Here is a 26,438-nt window from a genome sequence, read left to right as displayed (position 1 = left end):
CATAAACGATTGAATCAATCGATCAGTGGTTCCCATGAGGTCTGAAATCAAAAGCTAAACTAATGATGTCAGCAAATTGAAAACTGCATTGATAACTCATTTTTCCTTTCTGCACAGTATGAGTGTACACACATTTGATAATATCGAGTGAGATCGCAGGTGACCCTACATCGCCCTGTATCTTGGCTTTCTGAATGTGTGTGTCGTTCTGTTTTTAGCTTAGCACGGTTAATGTTTTGTTTGGCCTCCGACATAGGTTTAAAAACACCGGACGGAAAGTGATGGATTCCCTGAACTTTGAGTCCGAGATGGAGGCAGATGGACAGGGCAGTTATTCTCTTTTTCCAGCGCTGGACAGCATGAATAGCCTGACTGGAGCCGCTGAGAGTCTGGACGCGTGAGTTTTTTGGGCAAGAGGATGAATGCGTTGTTTGTCCAAAATTCCCTTCACGTAGACTCAGACGCCAGAAAAGCTGTTTTTTTAATTACTGTATGGAATTACTCTAACCTAAATTCGCCGTATCTACGATTTTACTACGTATCATTCGTAAAATATAATGGTAGGACTATTTTGTAGGTAGTAGCACATCCAGCTGCTGTGTAAATACCGGGAAACGTAATTGTGCAATTGCATTTGAGTGGAAATAATTAAGTTTGTCTATGTTTACTGTGGTTTTAGGTGTGTTTCACTATCATTGCTTTAACAAAAATACTAAGCTGCCTAGACAGAATTTTGGCATCACACGCAAGGTAAAAGCTGTGTCCTTTGTGAAAAACAGTTAATCTTTAGCATATATTTAAAAAGAGTGCTTGTAGCAAAAATAATATAAATGAGTATAATTACGTGTGAACTAAATCTGTTTTCAAAAATGTGTCATGTATTTAAATATATTTGTACTTACAGATTAGTGTGCAATGAGGTTAGAATTGAATATATTTATAATATAAAATTGAAAAATACTACAGTTAAAATTATAATCAAGTACTTTACATGTGCTGTAGTGTGTTAGTCAACATGTCAAAATAACTGTAGATCAAACTATTTGTCTTAAAAAAAAAAAAAAAAACTATTCTAAACTTGATTGTATGATTTTCCTACTTTTAATGAACTGTTTGGTTACCTATATTCTTCAACTTCAATTATGTTCTTTTGTATTAAGCAGAAGAAAGATATTCATACAGGTTTGGAAAAACTTGACAGTGAGTAAATGACAGATTTTTTGTTTTTGGCTGAACTGTCATTTAAAGTAAATATTTTAATTTGATATTACAAAATGCACTTTTAAGTGTGTCTAAGCGTTAAGAACCAGTCATGAAAGTGTATTCTCTTTACATACTTAAATGGCCCTTTATTACTTGAAAGTACAGTTTTTTGTTTTTTAAACAAGATGTGAAATACACTAGTGTATTAATTAAGTGCACTTTTTTTAGAAGTGCTATGCGTTTCACTTGGTTTATTAAGTATCAGTTGATATTATTTTATTACTATAAAGTACTAAAAATAATAGTTACACTGATAACTGAGATTCCTGCATTACTGTGGCCTACAAATACAACATTAAAAACTATGGTGAAAGTACAGATGAAGTCCAAAACTGGGGTGAAATCTTCAGGGTAATTTTAACTTTATTTGTCTTCTGAGGTAGATGTAGCTTCTGTAGCTTCTGAAGGGATGTACTAAATGGAAAATATATATATATATATATATTTAGGCAAAATAAGAAAAGTGTGCACATCTTCATTCTGTTCAAAAGTTTACACCCCTAGCTCTGAGCAGTGAGCGTTTGAACAGGGCTCTCAAGTTTTAGAAAAAAATTTGGAGTGAGAATATATATTTGTTTCCAATTTGGGTTTATGTATATGTTTTTTTTTTTTTTGTTTTTTTTAAATAAGATTAACTGATTTTTCCAAGGCATTGTTAGATGCCAGTGTTTCCAGTCATAGCGATGCAAGGATTTGATTATAAAAATAAAATGCTATCATAGCTATTAAACGATATCTTCTGATTATCAATCTGTATTTAACCTAACCTAGGTGCTAAAGTCTGATTTTGTGGTGGCTGTGCTTTAAAATTAAATTATTATAATTTTAATTCAAGTGATGAAGGATTTTGTAAGTCTGCCAAGTGTTGAGTGCTACTGTAAGGTTAAACCTGCCTGCTTTTAAAGTTTCGAAAGGATTAACAGTTGAAAACATTAGTTAAAAAAGTATTTGGATCAATTTGTCTGTCTTTTATCAGATTTACCAATTATCTATTCCTTTCCTTACTTTCCAGTAGCCAATACTTGATTAGAACTGTTGGAGAGCAAATTTTGCAAATCAGGCAAGTGATTTCCTCCAGGAATCAGGAAAAAAAATAAAAAAACACAGAAGAAGGGGTTATTTACTGCATTTATTTTGTTAGTTTTTAGTAAATACAAAGGGCATCATCCACTCTGTGACTGCAACGCGACCACCGCCTCAACTGCACAAAACACTTCCACTGCTAGAAAAAGCGGCAGCCCTCAACCGACGATTCCACTGCTCGCCTCGTCCCGCATGTATGCGTCCATGTTGCCTAGTGACAAACATGACTGTAGCTGGATCACATAATTTACCCGAAAAATTCTAATTTCTGATATTTGCTGGTAGAGATGCCATTTAACTGTCAAGACAGCTATGAACTTCCCCTGCAAGTCTGTGCCTTGTCTATTAGCATTCACCTAACATGAGAAATATAAGGTGTGACGTGAGAGCGTGTGAACTGGTAGAAATGTGTCTCACGGGGAATGCTTGAGACTTGAGAGCCCTGCAGTTTGAACCTTCTGTAATAGTTGCATATGAGTATCAGTTACCCACAATGTGGGAAAACAAATCTCAGAATCATACAGTCACTGTTGGAAAGGTTTTAAATACACAGAGATTCTGAATACCAAAAGAATCCATGGGAACTGGGGGGGGAAAATAACCCACACACGCAGCTGTAGATCATCACTCTTTCCCCTACAGCTTTTTTTTCTTATTTTTTCCCAGAAATTCTTGTTTTAATTTCTCTTATGATCAAACAAAGGCATTAAACATTTTTCTTTTTAATCAAATGAAAATTAAACCCTTCCTTTTTTTTTTTTTTTTTTTTTGTTCGCCATACAAACAGAGGTTTACTGTTAAAATGAATGCATATAAGAAAAATTGTGTGAATATTCAGTTTGAGAAGTTTTAATAATAATTGTAGTATTTTTTTCTACAATTAAGTGGTTAATCTTGTAGTAATATTTATTTTTTTATCATTTAATTGTTTTATTTAAATTTGGCAGAATTAGGAATATATGAAGACCAAATTTTACTGTACAAAAGTAATACAAGACTTATATATTTTTGTTACATGTTAAATTGTACTTTTATTTTGACGGGTTGCCATTTATTTTTTGTTTGTATACAGTATGATATGATGCTAGTTTTCTCAAATGAAAATTCACATTAAGTGACACTCACGGCAAGATTAAATTTATGTGTTCATGTCGTCATATAGTGAGACGCGGAGGCCGAAAATCACAGCGAGCGTCACGCGTGCTTCAGTGTTTATGTAGTAAACAAGCCCGTGTCTCTGCCATTCATTCATACAGAGGCAAACGGAACATACAGGTTTCATATTTAAATAGTCTTTTTGCGTTTCAGTATTCACAGACACTAGTGCATATCGCAATCTGAATTAATACCAAAAATCGGAGGAGGAGAAATTATAGACGCGTGTCCATGTAGAGACAGAAATGACATGCCTGTTCTGTCGTTTAGTAGGTGCAACATTAACCTATTTTAGGATGGACAACGTGACAGCCAGCCATAACATCTGACAACTTTATTCTGCTTCCTCCCCAGTACCGGAACACACTCAATATAGGTGTCCACACATACTATATCCATTATAACATTACCGAATAGAACCTACTACAATGTCGTCGTGTAAATAAGAATAATACCATAAGGTTATTTAGTTTAATAAAAGATTATAGGCCTGTTCTATAGGAAAGGTAACCTTAAATTACTTCTGTTGTAATTTAGCGAATTGAACACAGTATAAAGAATTAAGTGTATGTAAAATTTTGAACGGGGTAATTTTTTTTTTTTTTATAAATTAACTTTTTTTTTTTCTCTCTCTCTCTTGGACTATTGTATAATATCTTATCCAGGTCAGTACTAAACAAAAAAAATAACATGCATTTTGTATGATCCCTCTTGTTTTGATAAAATAATTAACATTTTGCAGATTCTACAAGGTGTATGTAAACTTTTGACTTCAACTGTATGTGAAATAGTGTATGTCATATACTGCTCTTCTTTTATTATTATTATTTTTTTTTCAGTGAAACCCCTAATGAGGTTGCAGATAAACCCAATCTCACTTGGCTTGATGCTGCTCAGGTGAACATCTGCTTTAAATCATGCTGTTGTTATTTCACACATTTCTTGCGATCAAATCAATGATTATTCTGATTGTTTAAGATTGTTCTTGAAGAGGCTGGGCGGCCCATGCACATCAAGGAGATCAAGCAGCGGATCATTGATCGTGGACTGGTGCAGTCAAAGTAAAGAAATGATTTTAAACCTTAAAATTTCTTCATTTCATATCTTCAGAATTACAACGGCATGCACAGAAGTCAAAATAAACACTGTTTCTCTGACTCTTCTACAGTGCAAAGTCAAGTCTTGAGGCGGTCATGTATCGAGAGGTGAGATTCGCGTTTACTTATACTGCTGTCATGCCGGTACCTGTCAGTCATGTGCCATATTTACTTTAAATATGTTTTCCATTTAGTATCAGCGATGTGTTAATGTAGTGCATGATTTCATGTGTATTTGTCTTTCATGTTTAATTCATTCATTATGGTTTTAGAATGATTAATATAGGAAAAAAGGGTAAAGTCAGAGCAGTCTGTCGCTAAGAGAGTCTACATGAGAAATCGCCTGCAGCGTTTGCTTTAGCTTTGCGGTGTGTTACAGACACAGAAAGGGAGCAGACGCTTCAAGAGGATTGAAAGCAGAAATGGAGTTTTTGCCCTGTTGGTAAGTCGTTAAGCACATGTCAGTTAGCTGTAAGTGTTTAAAAATAGTTTAGAAATAGTTTGTATTAGTTAGTTTGTAAACATCACTTAAGCGCCACCTTTTGATGTTCTTTTCCTGCTTTTTTTTTCTGCTGTCCAATCATCATTTTCTTTTTTATACATGTTGTTTGGAGTCTGCATCAAAGTCTCGATCTAAATTTACATTTGATGTGGTCAGCTCTAAAGGTGAAGTGTGTGTTTTGTCAGTTGTTAAACGTTTTCCATCAATTCAGCCCACATTCCAGTGGACCATAAAATGAACAGAACTGCTATGTTTATACTCTTTATGAAGTCAATATATAATGCCCTTGCTTTGATCATCATACTCAAGAGACACACTTCACTTTTAAATGGATTCCAGCAATTTAATGTAACGCCTGTGTGAAACACTAAAAACTGTTCTTCTGGAAAAAAAAATTCCAATCTGACAAAAACTCTTTTGATTATTTGTGACTCACATATGCAGACTGATGAAGAGAGACAGCATGCATTGCAGGCATTCTCCGCCCAGTCGACTTTCTCAAGTTCAGGCTCCGGCTCATCCGTGGGACCTCTGCCATCCCCAACGGGCCACGCTGAGTCCAGGCCTAAGGTCAGGAAGGGTCCTCGCAAGAACCAAAATGAGAAATACAGGCTAAAGTACATGCGTCTGCGCAAGGCTGCCCGTGCCATGATATTTGTAAGTAAAATAGTTTTTATACCAAAAACATGCAAATATCATGAAACTATCCCTGAATTGGTGCTTTTTAACTGATAGGAAAATGCAGCACTATATGATGAGATTGCTCACCTGGAAGAGAAGTTTGTTCGGGCAAAAGAAGAAAGGAGGTACAATATTACAAAACTTATTAAAATTACTTAAGTTAATTTAAAAACAAGATGCTGTATTGAAAATCGGTGGAGCTGTTTAGTCCGGTTTTGTATTTGATTTGTACACTACCAGTCAAAAGGTTTTGAACAATATGATTTGTAATGTTTTTTTGTTTTTTTTTTAAGAAGTCTCTTCAGCTCACCAGGCCTGCATTTCTTTAATCCAAAGTACAGCAATAACAGTAAAAATGTGAAATATTTTGAAATGAATAAAATGACTGTTTTCTATTTTTTATTCCTGTGATTTCAAAGCTGAAATTAACATCGTTACTCCAGTCACATGATCCTTCAAAAATCATTCTGATATTCTGATTTGCTGCTAAAAAAATAATTATAATTATAATAATAATAATAATAATAATAATATGTCAAAAACAGCTGAGTAGATTTTTTAGGTGTCTTTGATTAATCAAAAGTCCAGAAGAACAGCTTTTATGTGAAATCTTTTGTAACATTGTAAATGTTTTTATCATCACTTTTGATCGCTTTAAAGCCTAAATCCTTGTTCCCAGTTATTAAAAAATAACTGACCTCAAGCTTTTGAATGGTATAGTGTATAATGTTACAAAAGCTTTTTATTTCAGGTAAATGCTGATCTTTGGATCTTTTTATTCATCAAAGAATCCTAAAAAAAAGGTTCTCAACTGTTTTAAATATTGATGATTATAATAATAATAATTGTAATAATAATGTTTCTGAAACAGCAAAACAGCATATTAGAATGATTTCTGAAGGATCATGTGACGATGAAGACTGGAGTAATGATGCTGAAAATGTAACTTTGCTCAGGAAAAAATATATATTTTATAATATGTTCTTAAATAGTTTTAAAATCTTTTTACTGTTTTTGCTGTACTTGCATAAAATAAATTGAGGCTTGGTGAGCAAAAACATTACAAATCTTACTGTTCAAAAACTTTTGACTGATGGAGTTTTTTTTTTTTTTTTTTTTTTTTTTTTTTCCCAAACTCTTCATACTTGCATACATACTTGTCTAAAGTTCTTGTTTTTTCTGAATGAAACTAATTCTGCAAAGATGCATTAAAGAGAAAAAGTGACTATTTAGAATAAATGCTGTTGTTTTTAACTTTCTCGTGAGAAAAATCCTGAAAAAAAAAAAAGTATCATGATTCCTACAAAAATATTAAACGGGACAACTGTTCAATATGGATAATAATCAGGGTCTTAAAAAGGTCTTAAAAAGTCTTAAATCGCTTTTTAAAATGAGCAGGACGCTTTTACAAGCAGTACCGGCGCAGAGTACGCAAACTGCGTAGGGCACCAACTCTCAGGGGGGGGGCACCGTCCCATCACTTTCAGGTGCGTTCATAATCCTGAGAAACTTTTTTGGCTGTTGACGTTAATAACGTGTTTTAATGTCAGTAATAATCTGACCACCTATTAATTGTTGTTGTTACAGGACGATCAAATCCTTTAATAGTTTAATAGTGATCAAACATTTAATTCAAATATCCACTTAATCTTGTGATAGAAATGCTACAGCTTCTATAATTTCTTTAACAAAAACATGTGGACATCACAACCCTTGCCAAAATTAACCATGGTTTTATCGTAGTAAAACTGCTTAATTTTCTTTTGTGTGTTTTCTGGATGCTTGAGATAATAAAATCAATTAGACAACTGTATTAGGCCTAATAAAATCATAGCCATAGGTAACTGTCTACATCCACAACTGTAATTTATAAATAATACAATTTAATTGCAATTTATTCATTTACTTTTATATTTTATTAAAGTTCTATTTTGACCCTGTATAATAGGTGTTTTTTTTTTTTTTTTTTTTAATTCCATAATGAACGAGGTGGCACAACAATACAATTCTGCTTAGGGCCCCATTTGGCCAGCAGCAGCGCTGTTTACAAGCTTAAAACCGAAAGAAAGTGAAGAAAAGAGGGAAAATGCAAACAAACTAAAAAAAAAACAAAACAACTGCTTGATGGCAAATTGCCACTAATATGAAAGTGAAAGTAAAATGTGCATGGCACTTTTACTGAAGGAAAGTGAGGAAAAGAGGGAAAACTCAAACTACCTACAAACAAACAATTGCTAGACGCTGAATTGCTGCTAATTTGAAAGTGAAAATAAAACTCAAACTATCCTTGGGGAACATATTGCTGTATTGTTTTCCCTTTGATTTTTTTTTTCCCTTAAATTTTCTTTAGTTGGTCTTAAAAAGGTCTTAAAAGTCTTAAATTGACCCTCATAAAACCTGCAGAAACCCTGATAATAGGAAATGTTCATCACAATGATCAAAATCAGCATATTAAAATTATTTATGAAAATTAGAATTGATGACTGAACTAATGGCTGTTAAAAATTTAGCTTTGTCATCACAGAAATAGATTACATAAAAAAAAAAATAAAGTAAAATTTGGAAGAATTATTTTAAATGTTAACAATGTTTCACAATATTACTTTTTTTCTGTATTTTTGGTCACTTAAATGCAGCTTTGTTGAACTGAAGAGAAGCTCACTTCCTGAATGAACGTTTTCTGGTAATTTACTCACGTCATCCAAGATGTTCATGTCTTTCTTTTTTCAGTCAAAAAGAAATTAATGTTACTGAGGAAAACATTCCAAAACAAGCATATGTGGTTAAAAAGTATATACATATAAATTTTTTAAAGAAAATGACAAATTGTTTTGCTAGATAAGACTCTTATTCCTGGGCTGGGATCGCGTAGAGCCCTTTGAAGCTGCATTGAAATTGAAATTTAGATCTTCAACCCACTGGCTACATTGAAGTTCATTATATGGGAAAAAAAAAAAAAATCCTGGAATGTGTTCCTCAAAAAACGTAAATTCTTTGCGACTGAGGGAAAAAAAAGACATGTATGGATGACATGGGTGGGGAAATGTGAACTTTCATTCTGGAAGTGAACTTCTCCTTTAAAAACTGTAGTACAACAGTAATTTTTATGTAAACCAAAAAAACCTTGTAGTACCATAAATGATTAAAGTTTGTAATGGCTTATAATAATAATGAGAAAAAAAAGGTTTAAGTGGTACTGTTTTAGTATGATTTGTCAACCAGATCAAATGTGTCAAAATTATCAGTAATCTAATAATTACGAGTTGCATACCTGACTCCGAATCCGATTATTTTCTCACTGTTTCGCCAGATTCCTGCTGAAGTCTTTGTTACAGTATCAGTCTCTGGCTGAAGGAGAGTCTGTCCCGACTCCCAGCTGCAGCACGCTCCCGCCTGCCACGTTGAGCTCCGTCGCACCGGTGGGCACTGCTCTACCAGGGACTCACAGCCAGGCCACTGGACTCTCAGGATCTGAAGACAGCCTTTTGAAGAAACCCAAAAAAGAACGAAAGGAAAGGGGAAGAGAAAATGGCAGGGAAGAATGTGAGTGTTTTCTACAACGTATGTGTCTGTATTTTGACACTGCAGATTCAATAGTTATTTAGTGTTTATTTACTCAACTCTTAGTCATGAAGAAGATTTGTAAGAAAAGGAAGGTTGCAGAAGGAGGAGTGCGCAAGCTTGTGCAGCCCATTTCGCTGGACTCTTCCGGGAGGCCTGTCTTTCCCATCGTGCTTGGTGGACTCACTGTGTACAGCCTAGGAGAGGTCAGAAACTCATTCAGCTTTAATGTGATATTGTAAAGGTCATGACTGTTGTTTTCCTCACAGTGAGGCAGCATTCTTTAATAAATATTTATATATTAGCAGTTTTTAAGATAATAAGTTTGTGTGTTTTTTTCGTAGATCATCACAGACAGGGCTCTGTTTCATGACGAAACTGCCATCTATCCCGTGGGGTTCTGCAGCACGAGAGTTTTCGCCAGCATGAAGAACCCTGATCAAAAGTGTCTATACACTTGCCAAATCAAAGATGGTGGTCAAGGACCACAGGTACATGCCTAAGACATGCTATATTCCATTTAAAAACATCTGTGCTTGTACTTCTGTAATTATGGCAGTAAAAGTGGTCAAATAACCCTCATTATGAAGTTAAATGTAAAACTACTTCAGAAATTGTCTGTAACAGAAACTTACATCTTTTTCTTCTTGTAATATTTAGTTTGAGATTGCACCAGAGGATGACCCACAGAACGCGATAGTGGCCTCATCAGCCCTCACCTGTCACGCAAACCTACTCAAAGCCATTGCTGCCCGGAGGTAAAGTCCTGTAGAATTACTCAGTACACTTTAAAGCATTTAAAAATTTAAAAATTCACAGTGAGCTCTGTGGGAAAAACAAAAAAACAAAAAAACAGTTTCAACTTTAAAAAAATCTTTTGTTACCCCGCTGACTTAAAATTTTTAGTTTAGTCAACTAAAATAGTCCAGTTGTCATTTAAACTAACTAAACTAAACATTTTAAGTCAACAGGGTAACAAATTATATTAAAGTGTTCCTATTATGCCTTTTCAAATATGACCTTTCATGCAGTGTGTCATGTAGCTGTATGTGAACATAAACTATCTGCAAAGTTGTGAAGCCAACAGTGCAGGATAAATAAAGATATTGTCTATCAAAGAAAAGAGTCGGCTCACAATCGCCTGAACGAGTCGTCAGGAATTCGAATCTTATTCTGTTACTGCTATACATCACAAGTAACACATTTGCATAATGTCCGCCCACGTTCTACGTCACAAACAACTTGCCCGCCCACAAACACAGTACAATTTCCATGTGGTTTACATCATGTCGAGAAGACGCTGTATCCTACGCTGTGAGAGTAAAATTGTTTTATATTCACTTCCAAAAGATGAATCTACAAAGATTGTATTTTCTAGCGATCGTTCAAAATATGTAGTTGTGTAACAATCCTGCACATGTCTTGCTAACCAGCTAACTCCGGCTTCTGTAGTTCTGTTGTTCAGCTGTGGACCCACTGTAGTCTAAAAAAATTTGTGATTGATGCAGATTGTCTGTCTGTCTGTCTCATTAGTTGGAGTAATGATAAAGTTGGCGCACGAAGCGGCTTTTACACCGCATGCGGAAAGCGCTGTGCTATAAAACCCATTCAATCACAGCAGTGAGGGCTCACGGAAAGGAGGGGTTTAGAGAGACTGATTCTTCGAACTGCTTCGCACGAGTCGTTTACGAATCATTTAGAAATTAGGTAGAATTAAATCTATTTTTGGAGAGAACAAAAGTGTTTCTTGACCCTGCATACACGTAAACCTGTTTTAGGAGACTCATAAAACAATATTAGCAACCTTTAAAATGGCATAATAGGAGCACTTTAAGTTGAAACAACTTTTTGAAAGGATTTTTTTTTTTTTTTTACAGCATACATTTCCTGTTTTTATCACATCCCCAAATCCTATTTCTCATTCTCGCTTGCCTAATCGCTTGATTAAATCAGATGGGATGATATTTTGTGCAGCTGACTGCTGAAGAGTTCTTCAGAATATCTATGAGCTCTTTCATCCTTGACAGTTAAGGATTATTTATTTATTAACCTGTATCGCAGCGACCGGATATATAAACTATTTACAGAACTGGTTTAAAGTCAGAGTTGGAAACCTTTTAGTCTCTTCTCATGGGAAAACATGTTCTGTTGTGCACTGATAACAGGATGATGTTTTATTTTTAAATATATATATAAATCATCAGGGAGATGCAAGATCACAGAGTGTGCTTCTGTTGCCTCGTTATATGTTTGCCTTGGCTCAGACCAACCTGTTTTCCATCTAGGCAGCGTATCTGCCAGGCCAGCGTAGTTAGACTGCAGATGCTCTTTCATGTGGCAGGGTGTCTCAGGGAGATTGGACTCTACACTCAGAAGTGGTGCACATGATCTGGAGAATGTACAGCGGTAGATGTGTTTGCGGACAGTCAAATGTCTCACTGCCTCGTTGGGTTTTCCTGAGGAATGAAGCACAATCACTGAGTCTGCATGCACTAGACCACAACTGACTAGAGAAGATCCACCGTTACCACTGATTTGAAGACAACCTTGTCGACAACCCAGCAGACCAGACCTACCGAGTAGAGAGAAAGTTTGGCATCCACATTCAGAGTGATTGAAACTGGGGGTGTTGCCCTTGGGCCTGCCGGCCTCTCTTGCAGTGTTCACAGCTGGCCAGGAACACTGTTTTGAATGTGTTTGTTGCATTTGCATGAAAATTGTGTGCTTGTGGAGAGTGTTTTGTGACTGGTGTTGTAGTCGCAATGCTCTGATCCAATACACAGTTCAGTGTATTGGGTCTAAGCGGTTGTTGCCTTCCTGAAAGCTGCAAATCGTTTGTATCCTCCACGTGGTGTGCGGAATCCGACATAGGAATTGAATATAGATCTCAAATTCCCTGTGTTAACCCCTATTTGAACCAGTATTACTGATATTAAATGGCTGTCATTTAAGACAGCATTCCTCTTGGCCTTTACAACAGCAAAGCATGTGAGTGAAATCCATGCCTTATCAGTGAGTGCTCCCTGTTTGCACTGAGTAATAGATTCAGTAGTGTCTCATTGTGGCCCAATCCAGTATTTCTACTCAAGATTTTGTCCCCTCATTGGCTGCACTGCCAGCAAACTGACACAAGATTGTAGCTATGTCCAGTTAGGTAGGTCTTTGAGGGCTTACATTGATAGGAGAGCAGCTTGGCGTAAAAAAGACCTATTATTTGTTTGTCTTAGACATCCTTCTTCTATTCATTGTCACTCTACACATCTTGTTTTTACTGATTAACCCTCTAGTATTGTTCAGTTGGGAGTCACATTTGTGTTGTTCGTGGTAAAAAGTGACCGACCACCTGAAATGTAACTTTCAGTAAAATCAATGTAATATATTTTTTCTGTAATATTTTTTCTTTATTTTGTATTTTAAGAGAATTTTATTGTACTAATTAATATTTGTGCAATAATTGATCAATTTTCTCCTATTGAAAATAATTAAAGAACTGTTTTCTAAGATTTTTATATTCTTTTTCAATTATGGCAGTATTACATGTTAAAATAGAGACAATGCTTTTAAACTCCATTTTTTTTGGAGTCAGATTAGTGCTATCTGGTGGGAGTAAAAACAGAAAAACATCTGCAATTCCATGTATTCCAAATTTCTTTTTGTGAAGGTTTAGATTTTTTTTTTTTTTTTTTTTTTTATTTTGGTTTAAAATGTCAGTTTTTGCATGAATTTTACTACAGTCAAACCTGAACATAGAGAGATTAACCGTAATGCTTTATCAGAGGTTATTCAATCTGATTTCAACATCTTATTTAAGTAATTAAAATTAATTACTTCTGGCTCAATTTTGTCATATTGTTACAGCCACACCAGTTCATTGGTGTGTATATAATAGTGTGTTGTGTGTATGTGTCGGTTATGTATTTTTGATGCTTTAGTGTAACCACTTCCATCTGCGTTTTTGCTGCTTTTTTGGCTGAATTATTAATTTTATTGAATGCATTTGCCAAACCTTGATTTGTGTTACAGTTGCACTAGTTTATGTATGTGTGTCTGTGGGTGGGGTGGGGTTGGATCGGGTGGGGTGTTTGTAGTGTGTCTATTTTGCACTCTTGATATTTTAGAGTGTCACCCCTTCATTGCTGTGCACTCTTTTTCTGCATCATGAATGATTTGTAGATTGTACACACCAAAAATCCTCTATTTTAGTATTTTTGCATATTTCCCATTTGCGTATGGCGGTCATTTTTGACCTTGAGCAACACAAGTGTTTTATAACCATTTAGCTTTTTCGAATCAAGTCCACAATTTTTTTTTTTTTTTTTTTTGGTCACATAGTGACTGCCATAAAAGTCACTGAGTTTCGTACCATTCCGATAAAGCAGCGTACTTAAGGGTTAAATGTGACTCCCTTGGAAGTGGAAGATCGCCAGAGTTTCTGGTCACTCAGTATTACAAAAATGATCTAGAGGTCAAGATGACATGTTAAGGGATTATTATAATTCTGCTTTAAAGGAGAAGTCCACTTCTAGAACAACAATTTACAAATAATTTACTCACCCCCTTGTCATCAACGATGTTCATCTCTGTCTTTCTTCAGTCGTAAAGAAATAGTTTTTTAAGGAAAACATTTTAGCATTTTTCCCCATATATTGGACTGCTATGGTGCCCCGATTTTAAACTTCCAAAAAGCACTTTAAATGCGGACTCAACGATCCCAAATCCGGTTGTAAACTATCCCAGCTGAGGAAGAAGGGTCTTATCTAGCGAATCGATCAGTTATTTACATTAAAAAATACAATTTAAATACTTTTTATTCTCAAACGCTCGTCTTGTCTTGCAGTTCTTGAACTGTGTGTACTCTGGCTCAAGACAGTTAGGGTATGTCGAAAAACTCCGACCATATTTTCTCCCTCAACTTCAAAAATCATTTCAAAATCATCCTACATTGCAGAAGTTCCGACCCAGTCTTTGCAAAGTGAACATGCAAAAAGATCAAACACCCTTAACAAAAAAGGTAAAACAGTGATATAGGACGATTTTGAAGTTGAGGGAGAACATGAGATTTTCAACATACCCTAACTGTCATGAACCGGAACAAAAACAGTCCAGGCATAGTAAGACAAGACGAGCGTTTGGCATTAAAAAGTGTATAAAATGTATTCTTTTTATTAAAATAACTGATTGTTATGCTAGATAAGACCCTTCTTCCTCGGCTGGGATTGTTTACAACCGTATTTGGGATCGTTTAAAGACGCATTTAAACTGCATTTTGGAAGTTCAAAATCGGGGCACCATACCAGTCCTTCATATGGGGAAAAAATGCTAAAATGTTTTCCTCAAAAAACATGATTTCTTTACGACTGAAGAAAGAAAGACATGAACATCTTAGATGACAACAGGCTGAGTAAATTATTTGTGAATTGTTGTTCTGGAAGTGGACTTCTCCTTTAACCATTCTTCTCTCTTATCTTACCTGGGAATGTTTTTGATTAACCCTGTAACTACTTCAGAATGTGTTCCCAAACTGATCATGGTTTTTCTTATTCTAGGGGCAGACCCTTGACCAACATTGTCCCATCTGGAGCAGACTTTTTTTGGTTTTTCTCACCCCACCATTCAGAACTTGATCCAGAGCTGCCCTGGGGCTCGCAAATGCAGCAAGTAAGTAGCATTCATTTTTAATCTACACGTCACAATATGATTATCTTTTTTATGTGTATAGGGTGGCCCTTGTTTTTGGATTTCTAAAATCTTCTGCTCTCACCCTCCCAGTGAACTCTCCTTAATGAGAAATGGAAACAAACCAAATTTCGCAGAGATTGGTCTACGTTTAGGGTGTGCTTAAAGTTGAAATTCTTAATATAGTCCTAATGACAGTAACAGCACATAATTAATAGTTATAAACCATTAGCAAACTGTGAAGTATGTTAAAAGTGAGAACACAGAACACTGTTATTAGTCTTAAAATGTTCAAGTACATTGGCATGTACATGACATGACATGTACATGACATGTAGCACTGTTGCGCTTCAGGTGTCCCGAGTTCGAGTCCCAGCTCAAGGACCTAGTAATGAACACTCATAATGAAGAAGTTACGAGTGTTCTGCCATTGTCATGATACACCCGGAGCAGTGAGCAATTCTGCCATTTGCTCCAGCACCAACTGGGCAGTTTGGGATTCGGTGTCTTGCTCAACGGCACCTCATTCGTGATATTGAGGGTGGAAGAGAGCTCTGGTTATTCACTCTCCCCACTCTGACATCAGAAACATTCAACATTTTATCAGTCAACAAAAACGTTGCTAATATCACCAGTTGGCTTTTGAAGTACCTGTTGATTTAAAAAGATACGTTCTTTGAGCACACCCTAAATGACCAATTATCTGAATGGAACTTTGTGTACATTACTAATTTCTATTGGAGAAATAAATAGGGGTGGGAGGAAAAATCAATTATCAGATGCATCGCGATTCTCTCTTCAACGATCCTGAATCGATTCTGAGCTTGTTTTTTTTCCGCATGTGGCACGTGTGCACGCTAGAGACGTGGCGGGCTTCGTTATGCAGAATTTGCGGCTTTCAAAACGAACACTGAAAGTGGAACAATGGAAAAAGTTAAGCTATTTTGAACTTTAAAATTGAACTTTCGTTGCGGGTGCGAAGCAGAAACAAGCCGTCCTTGTGCGGTACAAGCAGTTGAAATGAATGGGTTTCATAGCGCAGCGCTTTCCACGTTTGGTGTGAAAGCCGCTAAACGGGTGCGAATTGCTTGACAGTGTGTGCTTCCACCCGCCGTGTTATACTTTAGATATGCTTTCATTAATGCTGTTTGGAATGCAGTACTATTAGATGCACAAAACTCGCGTACTGATGGACTTTCATGTGCGCTTTGTGTTTTGTTGTCCTGAAGATCGATTGCGGCTGCGGTTAAATGCATTTCCATTTTTGAACACGTTTATACAAAATTCATGTTCACACAGTTATGTTTTCAGAGCAGGACAAGACATCTGATATATCGAAACAGATCTGTGCGTTCGTGTGAATACAGTCTGCTAAAGCTGCCACTGTCTATGATCTCATCAGAAATAATCAAACGGCAATAATGCGAAGAAAAAACTTTCGGATACTTAAAGAACACTTATTTTAATAAGTGATAAAGTATTTAAAAAGTAGCCTGTTTATATAATAAAAAATAAAGTTTGCACAAATTAAATTTAATATAAAATTTCTATGAAAATGTAGCCATGTGCAGTAATATTGAAAACTGCGAATGTGCATAGTGATATTGAGTTGATAAAGAAAATTGTAATTGAATTGAATCGTGAAACCAGTGAAGATTCGCACTCCTACTGACATACAGAGATTCCAACTATAACCAAAAAGCAAAGAAACTTTTGTTTAACATTTTGCAATTTTGTTTAAAATATAAGGTTGTAAAGATGTATTTGCACAGCAGAAGAATTAATTGTGGAAAAATGTAGATCAAGAATAGTTTTGGAATCGGTTCGTGACTCCCAGAATCGGGTCGTGAAGTGCCTGAAGATTCCCACTCCTGGAAACAAATGAGGGGGAAGGTCTGTGGTTTTTCTCGGTTTCCACAGATTGTTTAGTTTGCAATTTCAAATTTCGAAAGAACTTTGTAGAAAAGAAATTTGAGCAGTTGGCCTGGTTTTGTTTTGCAGAAATGCCAAAACGGTAAAAAGGATCAGGCATGGGACTCTACATTGTGGTTTTGTTTGTTTATTCAGCTGTCTGCTGTGAGATAGATACCACTTTGTTTTGTTTTATTTATTTTGTTATTAATGTTACTTTTACTGGTATCCACCTCCTTGTTCTCAGAATCTTGCGTCTTGGTCGTAATCCAGGGTTTGACAACCTCATAGTTATTAGTAAACCTCATAACCTTGAGGTTTAGATCATAACAGTGGATTTTTTAGTGGGTCATTCTGTCAACTCAACCAAATGTCCTGGCTTAAATTTTTGATCTTGTTAATATTTTTTCAGAAGAAAGATAAACGTGTATACTTGATAAAAGCCAAAAAATAAATGTGATGTATAAAGATGTACAGGTCCTTTTCAAAAAATTAGCATATTGTGATAAAGTTCATTATTTTCTGTAATGTACTGATAAACATTAGACTTTCATATATTTTAGATTCATTACACACAACTGAAGTAGTTTCAAGCCTTTCATTGTTTTAATATTGATGATTTTGGCATACAGCTCATGAAAACCCAAAATTCCTATCTCAAAAAATTAGCATATCATGAAAAGGTTCTCTAAACGAGCTATTAACCTAATCATCTGAATCAACTAATTAACTCTAAACACCTGCAAAAGATTCCTGAGGCTTTTAAAAACTCCCAGCCTGGTTCATTACTCAAAACCGCAATCATGGGTAAGACTGCCGACCTGACTGCTGTCCAGAAGGCCATCATTGACACCCTCAAGCAAGAGGGTAAGACACAGAAAGAAATTTCTGAACGAATAGGCTGTTCCCAGAGTGCTGTATCAAGGCACCTCAGTGGGAAGTCTGTGGGAAGGAAAAAGTGTGGCAGAAAACGCTGCACAACGAGAAGAGGTGACCGGACCCTGAGGAAGATTGTGGAGAAGGACCGATTCCAGACCTTGGGGGACCTGCGGAAGCAGTGGACTGAGTCTGGAGTAGAAACATCCAGAGCCACCGTGTACAGGCGTGTGCAGGAAATGGGCTACAGGTGCCGCATTCCCCAGGTCAAGCCACTTTTGAACCAGAAACAGCGGCAGAAGCGCCTGACCTGGGCTACAGAGAAGCAGCACTGGACTGTTGCTCAGTGGTCCAAAGTACTTTTTTCGGATGAAAGCAAATTTTGCATGTCATTCGGAAATCAAGGTGCCAGAGTCTGGAGGAAGACTGGGGAGAGGGAAATGCCAAAATGCCTGAAGTCCAGTGTCAAGTACCCACAGTCAGTGATGGTCTGGGGTGCCATGTCAGCTGCTGGTGTTGGTCCACTGTGTTTTATCAAGGGCAGGGTCAATGCAGCTAGCTATCAGGAGATTTTGGAGCACTTCATGCTTCCATCTGCTGAAAAGCTTTATGGAGATGAAGATTTTATTTTTCAGCACGACCTGGCACCTGCTCACAGTGCCAAAACCACTGGTAAATGGTTTACTGACCATGGTATTACTGTGCTCAATTGGCCTGCCAACTCTCCTGACCTGAACCCCATAGAGAATCTGTGGGATATTGTGAAGAGAAAGTTGAGAGACGCAAGACCCAACACTCTGGATGAGCTTAAGGCCGCTATCGAAGCATCCTGGGCCTCCATAACACCTCAGCAGTGCCACAGGCTGATTGCCTCCATGCCACGCCGCATTGAAGCAGTCATTTCTGCAAACGGATTCCCGACCAAGTATTGAGTGCATAACTGAACATAATTATTTGAAGGTTGACTTTTTTTGTATTAAAAACACTTTTCTTTTATTGGTCGGATGAAATATGCTAATTTTTTGAGATAGGAATTTTGGGTTTTCATGAGCTGTATGCCAAAATCATCAATATTAAAACAATAAAAGGCTTGAAACTACTTCAGTTGTGTGTAATGAATCTAAAATATATGAAAGTCTAATGTTTATCAGTACATTACAGAAAATAATGAACTTTATCACAATATGCTAATTTTTTGAAAAGGACCTGTATATTTCACAGATGTGTATATATACTGAGTGAATCACTGTTTTGTAGAGTGGGGTCAAAATGGCAATTTTTTACTTCAGGTTTGGAGCCAGATTACAGGAGGGTTAAAGTTACAGCATCGTTATATTATTTTAACAGAGATTGGTTTGTCTATTAGTAAATCTGTTGACTTTGGCAATCTTTGTTGCAGTATATGCCAGTTTTGACCGTTGAAAAATAGAAAAACTTTTTTTTTTTTAAGTTTTTTTCCTCTAAAGGTTGCTTGCCTGTAACTCAAGGGATGATGACTATAGAGGAAAAACGGACATTTTTGGCACTAAGACAAGTGTGTTCTATGCAGTTGTATGCAAAAGCAAGATAGATTTCTACTTTCAATAATATTTGTTCTTTAAACGTTGTTCTATAAATACAAAAAGATCAACTGAATGCAAAGAGACCACATTTGCTTTTCAACCATTGAAAATTGGGTAACATTCAACAAATTGAACATTAAGTCACATTGGGCTCCCCGTATCTCTGGGATTGAACCATATAGCACCTTGAAAAGGAAGGCTATGTTGTGGTTTCCCCTTTTCCCCGTCAAAGAATTGCTCTTGGGTCTTGGGTTTTGGTGCCAAAAGATAGACTTTATTGCCGAGACAATCAAGCCGAGTTGTCTATAGAGAACTAATCTTTACTCGGTCGAGGACCGGTTTTATAGTGGTCTCCGTACGAAAGCATGTCACCCTAAATCACTGGGGCGGGGGTCTTAAGGTAAATACTATCACGGGAAACAGATGGTTTTCCTTAACGGCCTCTTAGTGGCCCCTAAAATAACAAGAGATATGGCTCTGCTAGTGGGGCCCAAATATTAATCATATGGGCTTGTCTATTTTTCCATACTTATGGGCCTCTTACATCAACATAGAATGTGCTAGGCCCAGCAACACATAAGTAGGACTATAATTATAATAGTAAATTAATTTGGACACAATTCCTCTATATTTTAGTTAATAAAATCTTCCTCAGCTACAAAAGAAATGTTTATTAAAAAGCAGAATTTAAAAGATTGAGATATTTTTAATGCGTTTTGAGCTACAGGCTCAAACTTACAAACTTGGGAAAAGAATATTTATTGCACTTGCAATTGTTTCGATGGGACCTTTCAGACCTTCCTCTTTAAAAGAAAAAAGGTATCAGCTAAATGTAAAAAGACCCACATTTGGTTTTTAACCACTGAAAATGTGTACAATTTTACAATTTACTCCTGGAGCCATATTGGGATTGCAGTATCTCTGAAACTGAACGATATAGGGCCTTAAAAAAGAAGATGCCAAATGGAAAGATTGTTAAGACACAAAATCTGAAAGGGCATTACTATATTTTTAATACTTTACTGGTTACTAGTTACTGGCATGCAAACCTTGGAAAAAGGAAAAAAATATATATATTTTTCCTATTTTTCAGTGGTCACCACTGACTTATACTGCAACAAAGATTGCTGAAGTCATCAGATTTCACTAACAGAGAAACCAATCTCTGTGCAAAAATAATATAATGGTGCTGCCATCTTTTGGCTCCAAGTCTCAGATGAAATTTTTCATTTTGACTGCTCTCTACCAAAGAGTGGATTACTCTGTAAATATACATGTCAATATACTGTGACAATGAATATTTTGGCTTTCATCATTATACATGTTTATCTTTTTTCAGAAAAAAGACAAAATCAAAAATCTGACCCAGGGAAACTTTTTAAAATTTGGTTGATTTAACACTAATTGGCCCTAATGACATAAGAGGGGTCACTTCAAATGTCAGTTAAGTATGTTTTTTTTCCTCCCAACTTCAGTTATCAGTGGGTGCGTTTTGAGGTTTGTCGGCCTGGTGACGGACAGGTGGCGCATGGCCTTTCGGAAGATGATGCATCTGTGAACTTTGAGTCGTTTCAGCGAGTGCAAAACTGTGAGGAGAGCCTTACCAGTCAGAACCTTACAACAGAACACAGCAGCACAGGTCAGACAACACCACAAACCACAACAAATCATTATTGCATAATTATTAACATATTCGTGGTTGTCAAGTCACATTTATTTATATTGTGCTTTGTTCTTTACTAATTGTTTCAAAGCATCTTCATATTAATTAACAAAAAATGAAAATTCTGTCATTAATTAGTCACCCTCATGTCGTTCCAAACCCGTTCCAGACCTTCATCACATTTGGAACACAAATTATGATATTTTTGATGAAATCCCAGAGCTTTCAGACTCTGCATAAACAGCAACACAACTGACACATTCAAGGCGCAAAAAGGTAGCAGGACATCGCTAAAATAGCCTGACACATCAGTGGTTCAACCTTAATTTTATGAAGCCACGAGAATAAGTTTTGTGTGCAAAGAAAACAAAAATAAAGACTTCATTCCACAATTTCTTCTCGGAAGTGTCAGTCTTGGATGTGAGTATCATGACGTATGCGTGCAGTGTTGCCGACACGGGAGCCGGCGATCTGACATAGTAAGGCTGGGCGATAAATCGCTAATGCTAATTATCGCGCAATATAAATTTCCTCAAAACAAAAAGATAACAAAAGTTTGACATGTTCAATATAATGTTTATGCGGCAAAAGTGGAACAAAAGAGCGCTGGTCTTTTGAAGCGCCATTTGAATCGTTTATCTGTTCAGCTCAAAGTTTAGTAGAGCAGATGCGTTCACTCGCTGGTGAGTCTCGGTCACATGAACACTAAACAGCGCTGTGAGATCCAGTATAAAGCGCTTGAATTCAGCGAAGAACGGTTTATAGCCAGATGAGAAAGTGCTGACAAACAGGAGAGACGCTGTGCGCAATGATACAGTCAGAAGGCTTTTTAATCTACAAATCACCATCATTTACCATAGATTTACTGTAGTGACCCTAACTGCACCATGGTATTGTGTAAGAAATGTGGGTATTTGTGTAAAAAAAAATTATCTTATTAATGTAGACCTGTATTAAAGGAGGAGTGATAGAATGATTATACAATGTTTTTGTGATTAAGCTATAGCGTTTATGCATTTATACTAAATGTATGTAGACTACTGTTTTTCATACAAATACATAATACCATGGTAAAAATGTAATATGGTTTCTGATGTATTTGTGGTTTATCATGATCTAAATGTATGCTATAATGAAAGACCAATGGTTAATAAAAAAAAAAACATATATATATAGTTTCACCATATAAGAATAAGTTTTTTGCCAATATTACTGATTTTGATATTACTGATCTGCATCCTAACTCAGTCTATATCAAATTTGTATTCTAAGAGACAGAAAAAAGATGTTTTATTAGTATTAATATCATGAGGCAACAGTTGATTTTGAACAGTATTACTCATTAGAACATTTTGAATTTATTTTAAGGATAAATGACTGAAAAAGTGTAAAGAATTCCAAAACGTGAAGCATTTGTCATGTTCTGACCATAAAGAATAGTTTAAAACTACAATGAACTATCTTTTTTTTTTTACAGCTTTTACTTTTGAGCAAAAATGCCATTAAACTTGAAAGAAATAAAAATTTCTTCTGCTTGTAAACAAGGCGTAGCACATGGGTTTCTATTTTAGAATAGCCAGCTCTTCAGAAGAAATTGTTGAATAAAGTAAATTTTTTTTGTTCTTTGCACACAAAAAGTGTTCTTGTACCTTCATAGCTTTATGGTGTCACGTGGACTATTTTAACAATGTCCTTACTGTCTTTCTGGGCCTTGAACGGTCAGTTGCATTGCTGTCTATGGAGAGTCAGAAAGCTCTTGGATTTCATTAAAAATTCTAATTTTACAATCTTTGGGCCCTATCATACACCTGGTGCAATGCGACGACAGGCAAGACACAATTGACTTTTGCTAGTTTCAGCCTGATGCAGTTTCACGTCCTGCACCACTTTGTTTAAATAGCAAATGAGGCAACTGAAATAGACTGTGCCATTGACCAACTTAAACCTGGTCTAAAGTCAATGGTGCCCCGATTTTTAACTTCCCAAAATGCAGTTTAAATGTGACTTCAAACGATCCCAAATGCAGTTGTAAATGATCCCAGCCAAGGAAGAAGGGACTTATCTAGCGTAACGATCGGTTATTTTCATAAAGAAAATACAATTTATATACTTTTTAAAGCCAAACGCTCGTCTTGTCTTACTCTGCCTGGACTGTTTTTGTTCCGGTTCATGACAGTTAGGGTATGTCGAAGTTAGGGTATGGCGGAAAACTCCCATCTCATGTTTTCCCTCAACTTCGAAATCGCCCTATATCGCTGTTTTACCTTTTTTGTTGAGGGTGTTTGATCTTCTTTGCATGTTCACTTTTTACAGACTTGGTCGGTACTTCTGCATCGATGTAGGATGATTTTGAAATGATTTTTGAAGTTGAGGGACAAAATACGATTGACTGTCTTTAACTAGAATACACAGAGTTCAGGGAGAGAGCGTTTGAGATTAAAAGTATTTAAATTCTATTTTTTTAATGAAAATAACTGATCGATTCGCTAGATAAGACCCTTCTTCCTCTGCTGGGATCGTTTACAACCGCATTTGGGATCCTTTGAAGTCGCATTTAAACTGCATTTTGGAGGTTTAAATGCGAAGAAAGAAAGACATGAACATCTTGGATGACAAGGGGGTGAGTACATTATATGTAAATCTTTGTTTTGGAAGTGGACTTTTCCTTTAAAAACTGAAACAGATGATAGCCATAATAATTAAATTGACTGGCTTTTAAGAAGGAAATATGTTAATTAAATTTGTTTCTTTTACAGTGCGTCCACAACAGCCTAACCTCGCGTCTCACCTTCTGAGTTCAGCAGCGCTGCAGACCGCTGTAACTTCTCTCTCCAACACTTGAGCTTTTTCAAACACCTTTGTGTAACATTGAGCTCAAACTAAGGTTAAGGTTTCAAACTGATTCATATCCAAATGGGTCATGTTTATAGAAGTGGAACTAAATTATAAATAAGCCTATCATGTATCATTATGTGGCACTCAAATCTGCAGATCTGCTGGCTCTACTGGATGCATCCATGCATGCTGCAGTATGGAGTAATTTCAGACTTTTTTTTACATTAAAAAAAAAAAAAGCTAAATCCTTATGTTGCTATTTTTGTACTGTTTATGTGCGTTAATAAAGAGTACACTGTGAAATACTATAGATAAAACCGACATGAAAATGGACTACATCAACCCTTAAGCTTTTAGTAAGCTACTATAAGATTTCAACTTGTTTCACCAGTTCTCTAGAGCTCAAAGGCTCCTTCTGAAGCTGAACAATACAATAAGCAAAACCCTTACGGCTTTCATCTGTCATTGTAGGTCATTCCATATGTGTGATGAGAAGTCTTTGTACCTTGAGAACAGGTCTCCTCGAATAACAGATTTCATATAGAATCTTTTGACATCATACCTCTGTTGGTATTTGTGTTGCAGTGCCATTCTGTGGTAAATGTGAGTAATATTTCATTAAACTTCAAGTTTCACACCTTGACAGTCATGCTTATATCTTGTGGGAATGAGAAGGAAATGTACAGGGTGGGCCATTTATATGGATACACCTTATTAAAATGGGAATGGTTGGTGATATTATCCTGTTTGTGGCACATTATAAGTGGTCAGAAACTTGTAAATAACTCATGAAAGAATAAAGTTACGTTAAAACCAAGCACACCATTGTTTTTCTTGTGAAATTCCCAATAAGTTTGATGTGTGATGTATCCATATAAATGGCCCACCCTGTATTATAATCTTTCAAGGTTAAAATACCTCAGACGACCACTAAATGTCAGTGTTGAGCTGTGAAAAACAGATGCCTTTATATCATATGCCTCAGTGACAATAACTACAACACAGAGGCTGACACATCAGATGCTAAATATAATGTAAACGTGGCTTATAAATCATCTGTAATTTTTAATTGTTAGTTTATGTCCATATATGCGTCAGTTGTGCATTTTTGCTGTTTTCACAGCTTTGAATGCATTTTTAGTCATTCTTAATGTTTTTAGTCCTTTTTTCATGTTCTTTTTGTCAATTATTCAACAGTACACATTATCTCAAAGACACAAAATGTGCTCTGAGGATACTTTCTTTTTTTGGCTGACATCACCCAGTCCTCTTATTTTTTTCAAATTGCTTAAAATTTCATGATCCAGTCAGCCATCGATGCATGAGATGAAGCTGCACCCTACCTTATTTTGAACTGAATATGCTATATTATTAAAAAAGTGTCACATTGTAGGACAATTAGTTGCGTATGCTGCACTCTCCTTAGCAAAAGAAGCAGCAAAGCTCTTTGAAAACCAGAATCAGTTAAACCAGTTGATTTGTAAGATGATTTACTATTTCGAAGCACTCAAAACACTGTATGCTTTGTAAATGCAACCTGAACATAATCCAAGACACCTTTTGGCTTCTACAAACCAATTATAAATGTATTTATGAAAGTGTAATCTACTAAATGTAATCTACACATGATTAAGTACTATTAAATATGAGGTTTGTCTATGATTTGTATTATTTTATTGATTTGTAGTGCTTATGTTATTAGACAGGGTTTGACTTTTTAGGCCAATTAGAAAATTATCGCTCTCTATAATTATACATGTTTGACTAATGAAATTCAAAAAAACTGAGCATACATTATAAAACTGACCTGAGATCCGTTAAAATTGTATATTAATTAGACTGATTCATGCCAGATCAACACCCTCTAGTGATGAACCATCACATTAAAAAATGACTGAGACTTATTTTTATAGTCCAAAACAGAAAACAAGTTAGTATGTGTTCTTTTCTTTTTTTTTTTTTTTTTTAAATATAAAATAAAATGTTAAAGTGTGTGTGTGTGTGTGTGTATATATATATATATATATTTTTTTAATAAAATAAAATGCAAAATATAATATTTTATTACATTTTATTCTTCAACTTAAAATATATAAGGCCCCCACTTTATATTAGGTGGGCTTAACTACCATGTACTTACATTTAAATTAATAAATTGGTACATTTTTAATGATGTACATACATGTTTTTACATTGTGCTTATATTTTAAAAATACCTGAATGTAATTACATCTGTAATTAATTTCTGCAATTACATTTATAGTTACACTGTTGATCCATCCCTTACACCTTAACCCAAAAACCTGTCCCTTACCTTACCTGTATCCCACCTCAGTAGCAGCAGAAGTGTTTTGCAATACAATATGAACACAATACGTACATGGTACTTATTTTTAGATGTAAGTACATATTAGTTAAGGCCACCTAATATATAAGTGGGAGCAAAAATTTTGTCAGTTAAAAAAAAATCCTCACAGATGAGAGTTTGTATCACGCTCTTGCAAACTATTCTAACTCAAACTTGCAGGGAAAATGCTTTTGAAATAAAGACTGAAAGAGTTGATGAAAGCGTA

At 35.7% G+C, this 26,438-nt stretch overlaps 1 protein-coding gene across 1 annotated transcript; it reads left to right on the top strand.

Moving 5' to 3' along the window:
- Positions 1–24,508, top strand: tbrg1 (transforming growth factor beta regulator 1). Its single transcript, XM_051135337.1, is given in 16 exon segments — positions 1–159; positions 257–397; positions 4,341–4,398; positions 4,480–4,562; positions 4,670–4,706; positions 4,978–5,040; positions 5,545–5,757; positions 5,836–5,906; positions 9,092–9,324; positions 9,409–9,548; positions 9,687–9,833; positions 10,003–10,100; positions 14,889–14,928; positions 14,930–15,000; positions 20,843–21,006; positions 23,787–24,508. Coding segments are annotated over 15 exon segments (1,620 nt in total). The 5' UTR covers positions 1–159; positions 257–281; the 3' UTR covers positions 23,873–24,508.
- Positions 24,509–26,438: the final 1,930 nt, after the last annotated feature.

This window comes from Labeo rohita, chromosome 18 (assembly GCF_022985175.1).
Source record: "Labeo rohita strain BAU-BD-2019 chromosome 18, IGBB_LRoh.1.0, whole genome shotgun sequence".
Taxonomy (NCBI): Eukaryota; Metazoa; Chordata; class Actinopteri; order Cypriniformes; family Cyprinidae; genus Labeo; species Labeo rohita.
This window is presented reverse-complemented; position numbering and strand designations above follow the sequence as displayed.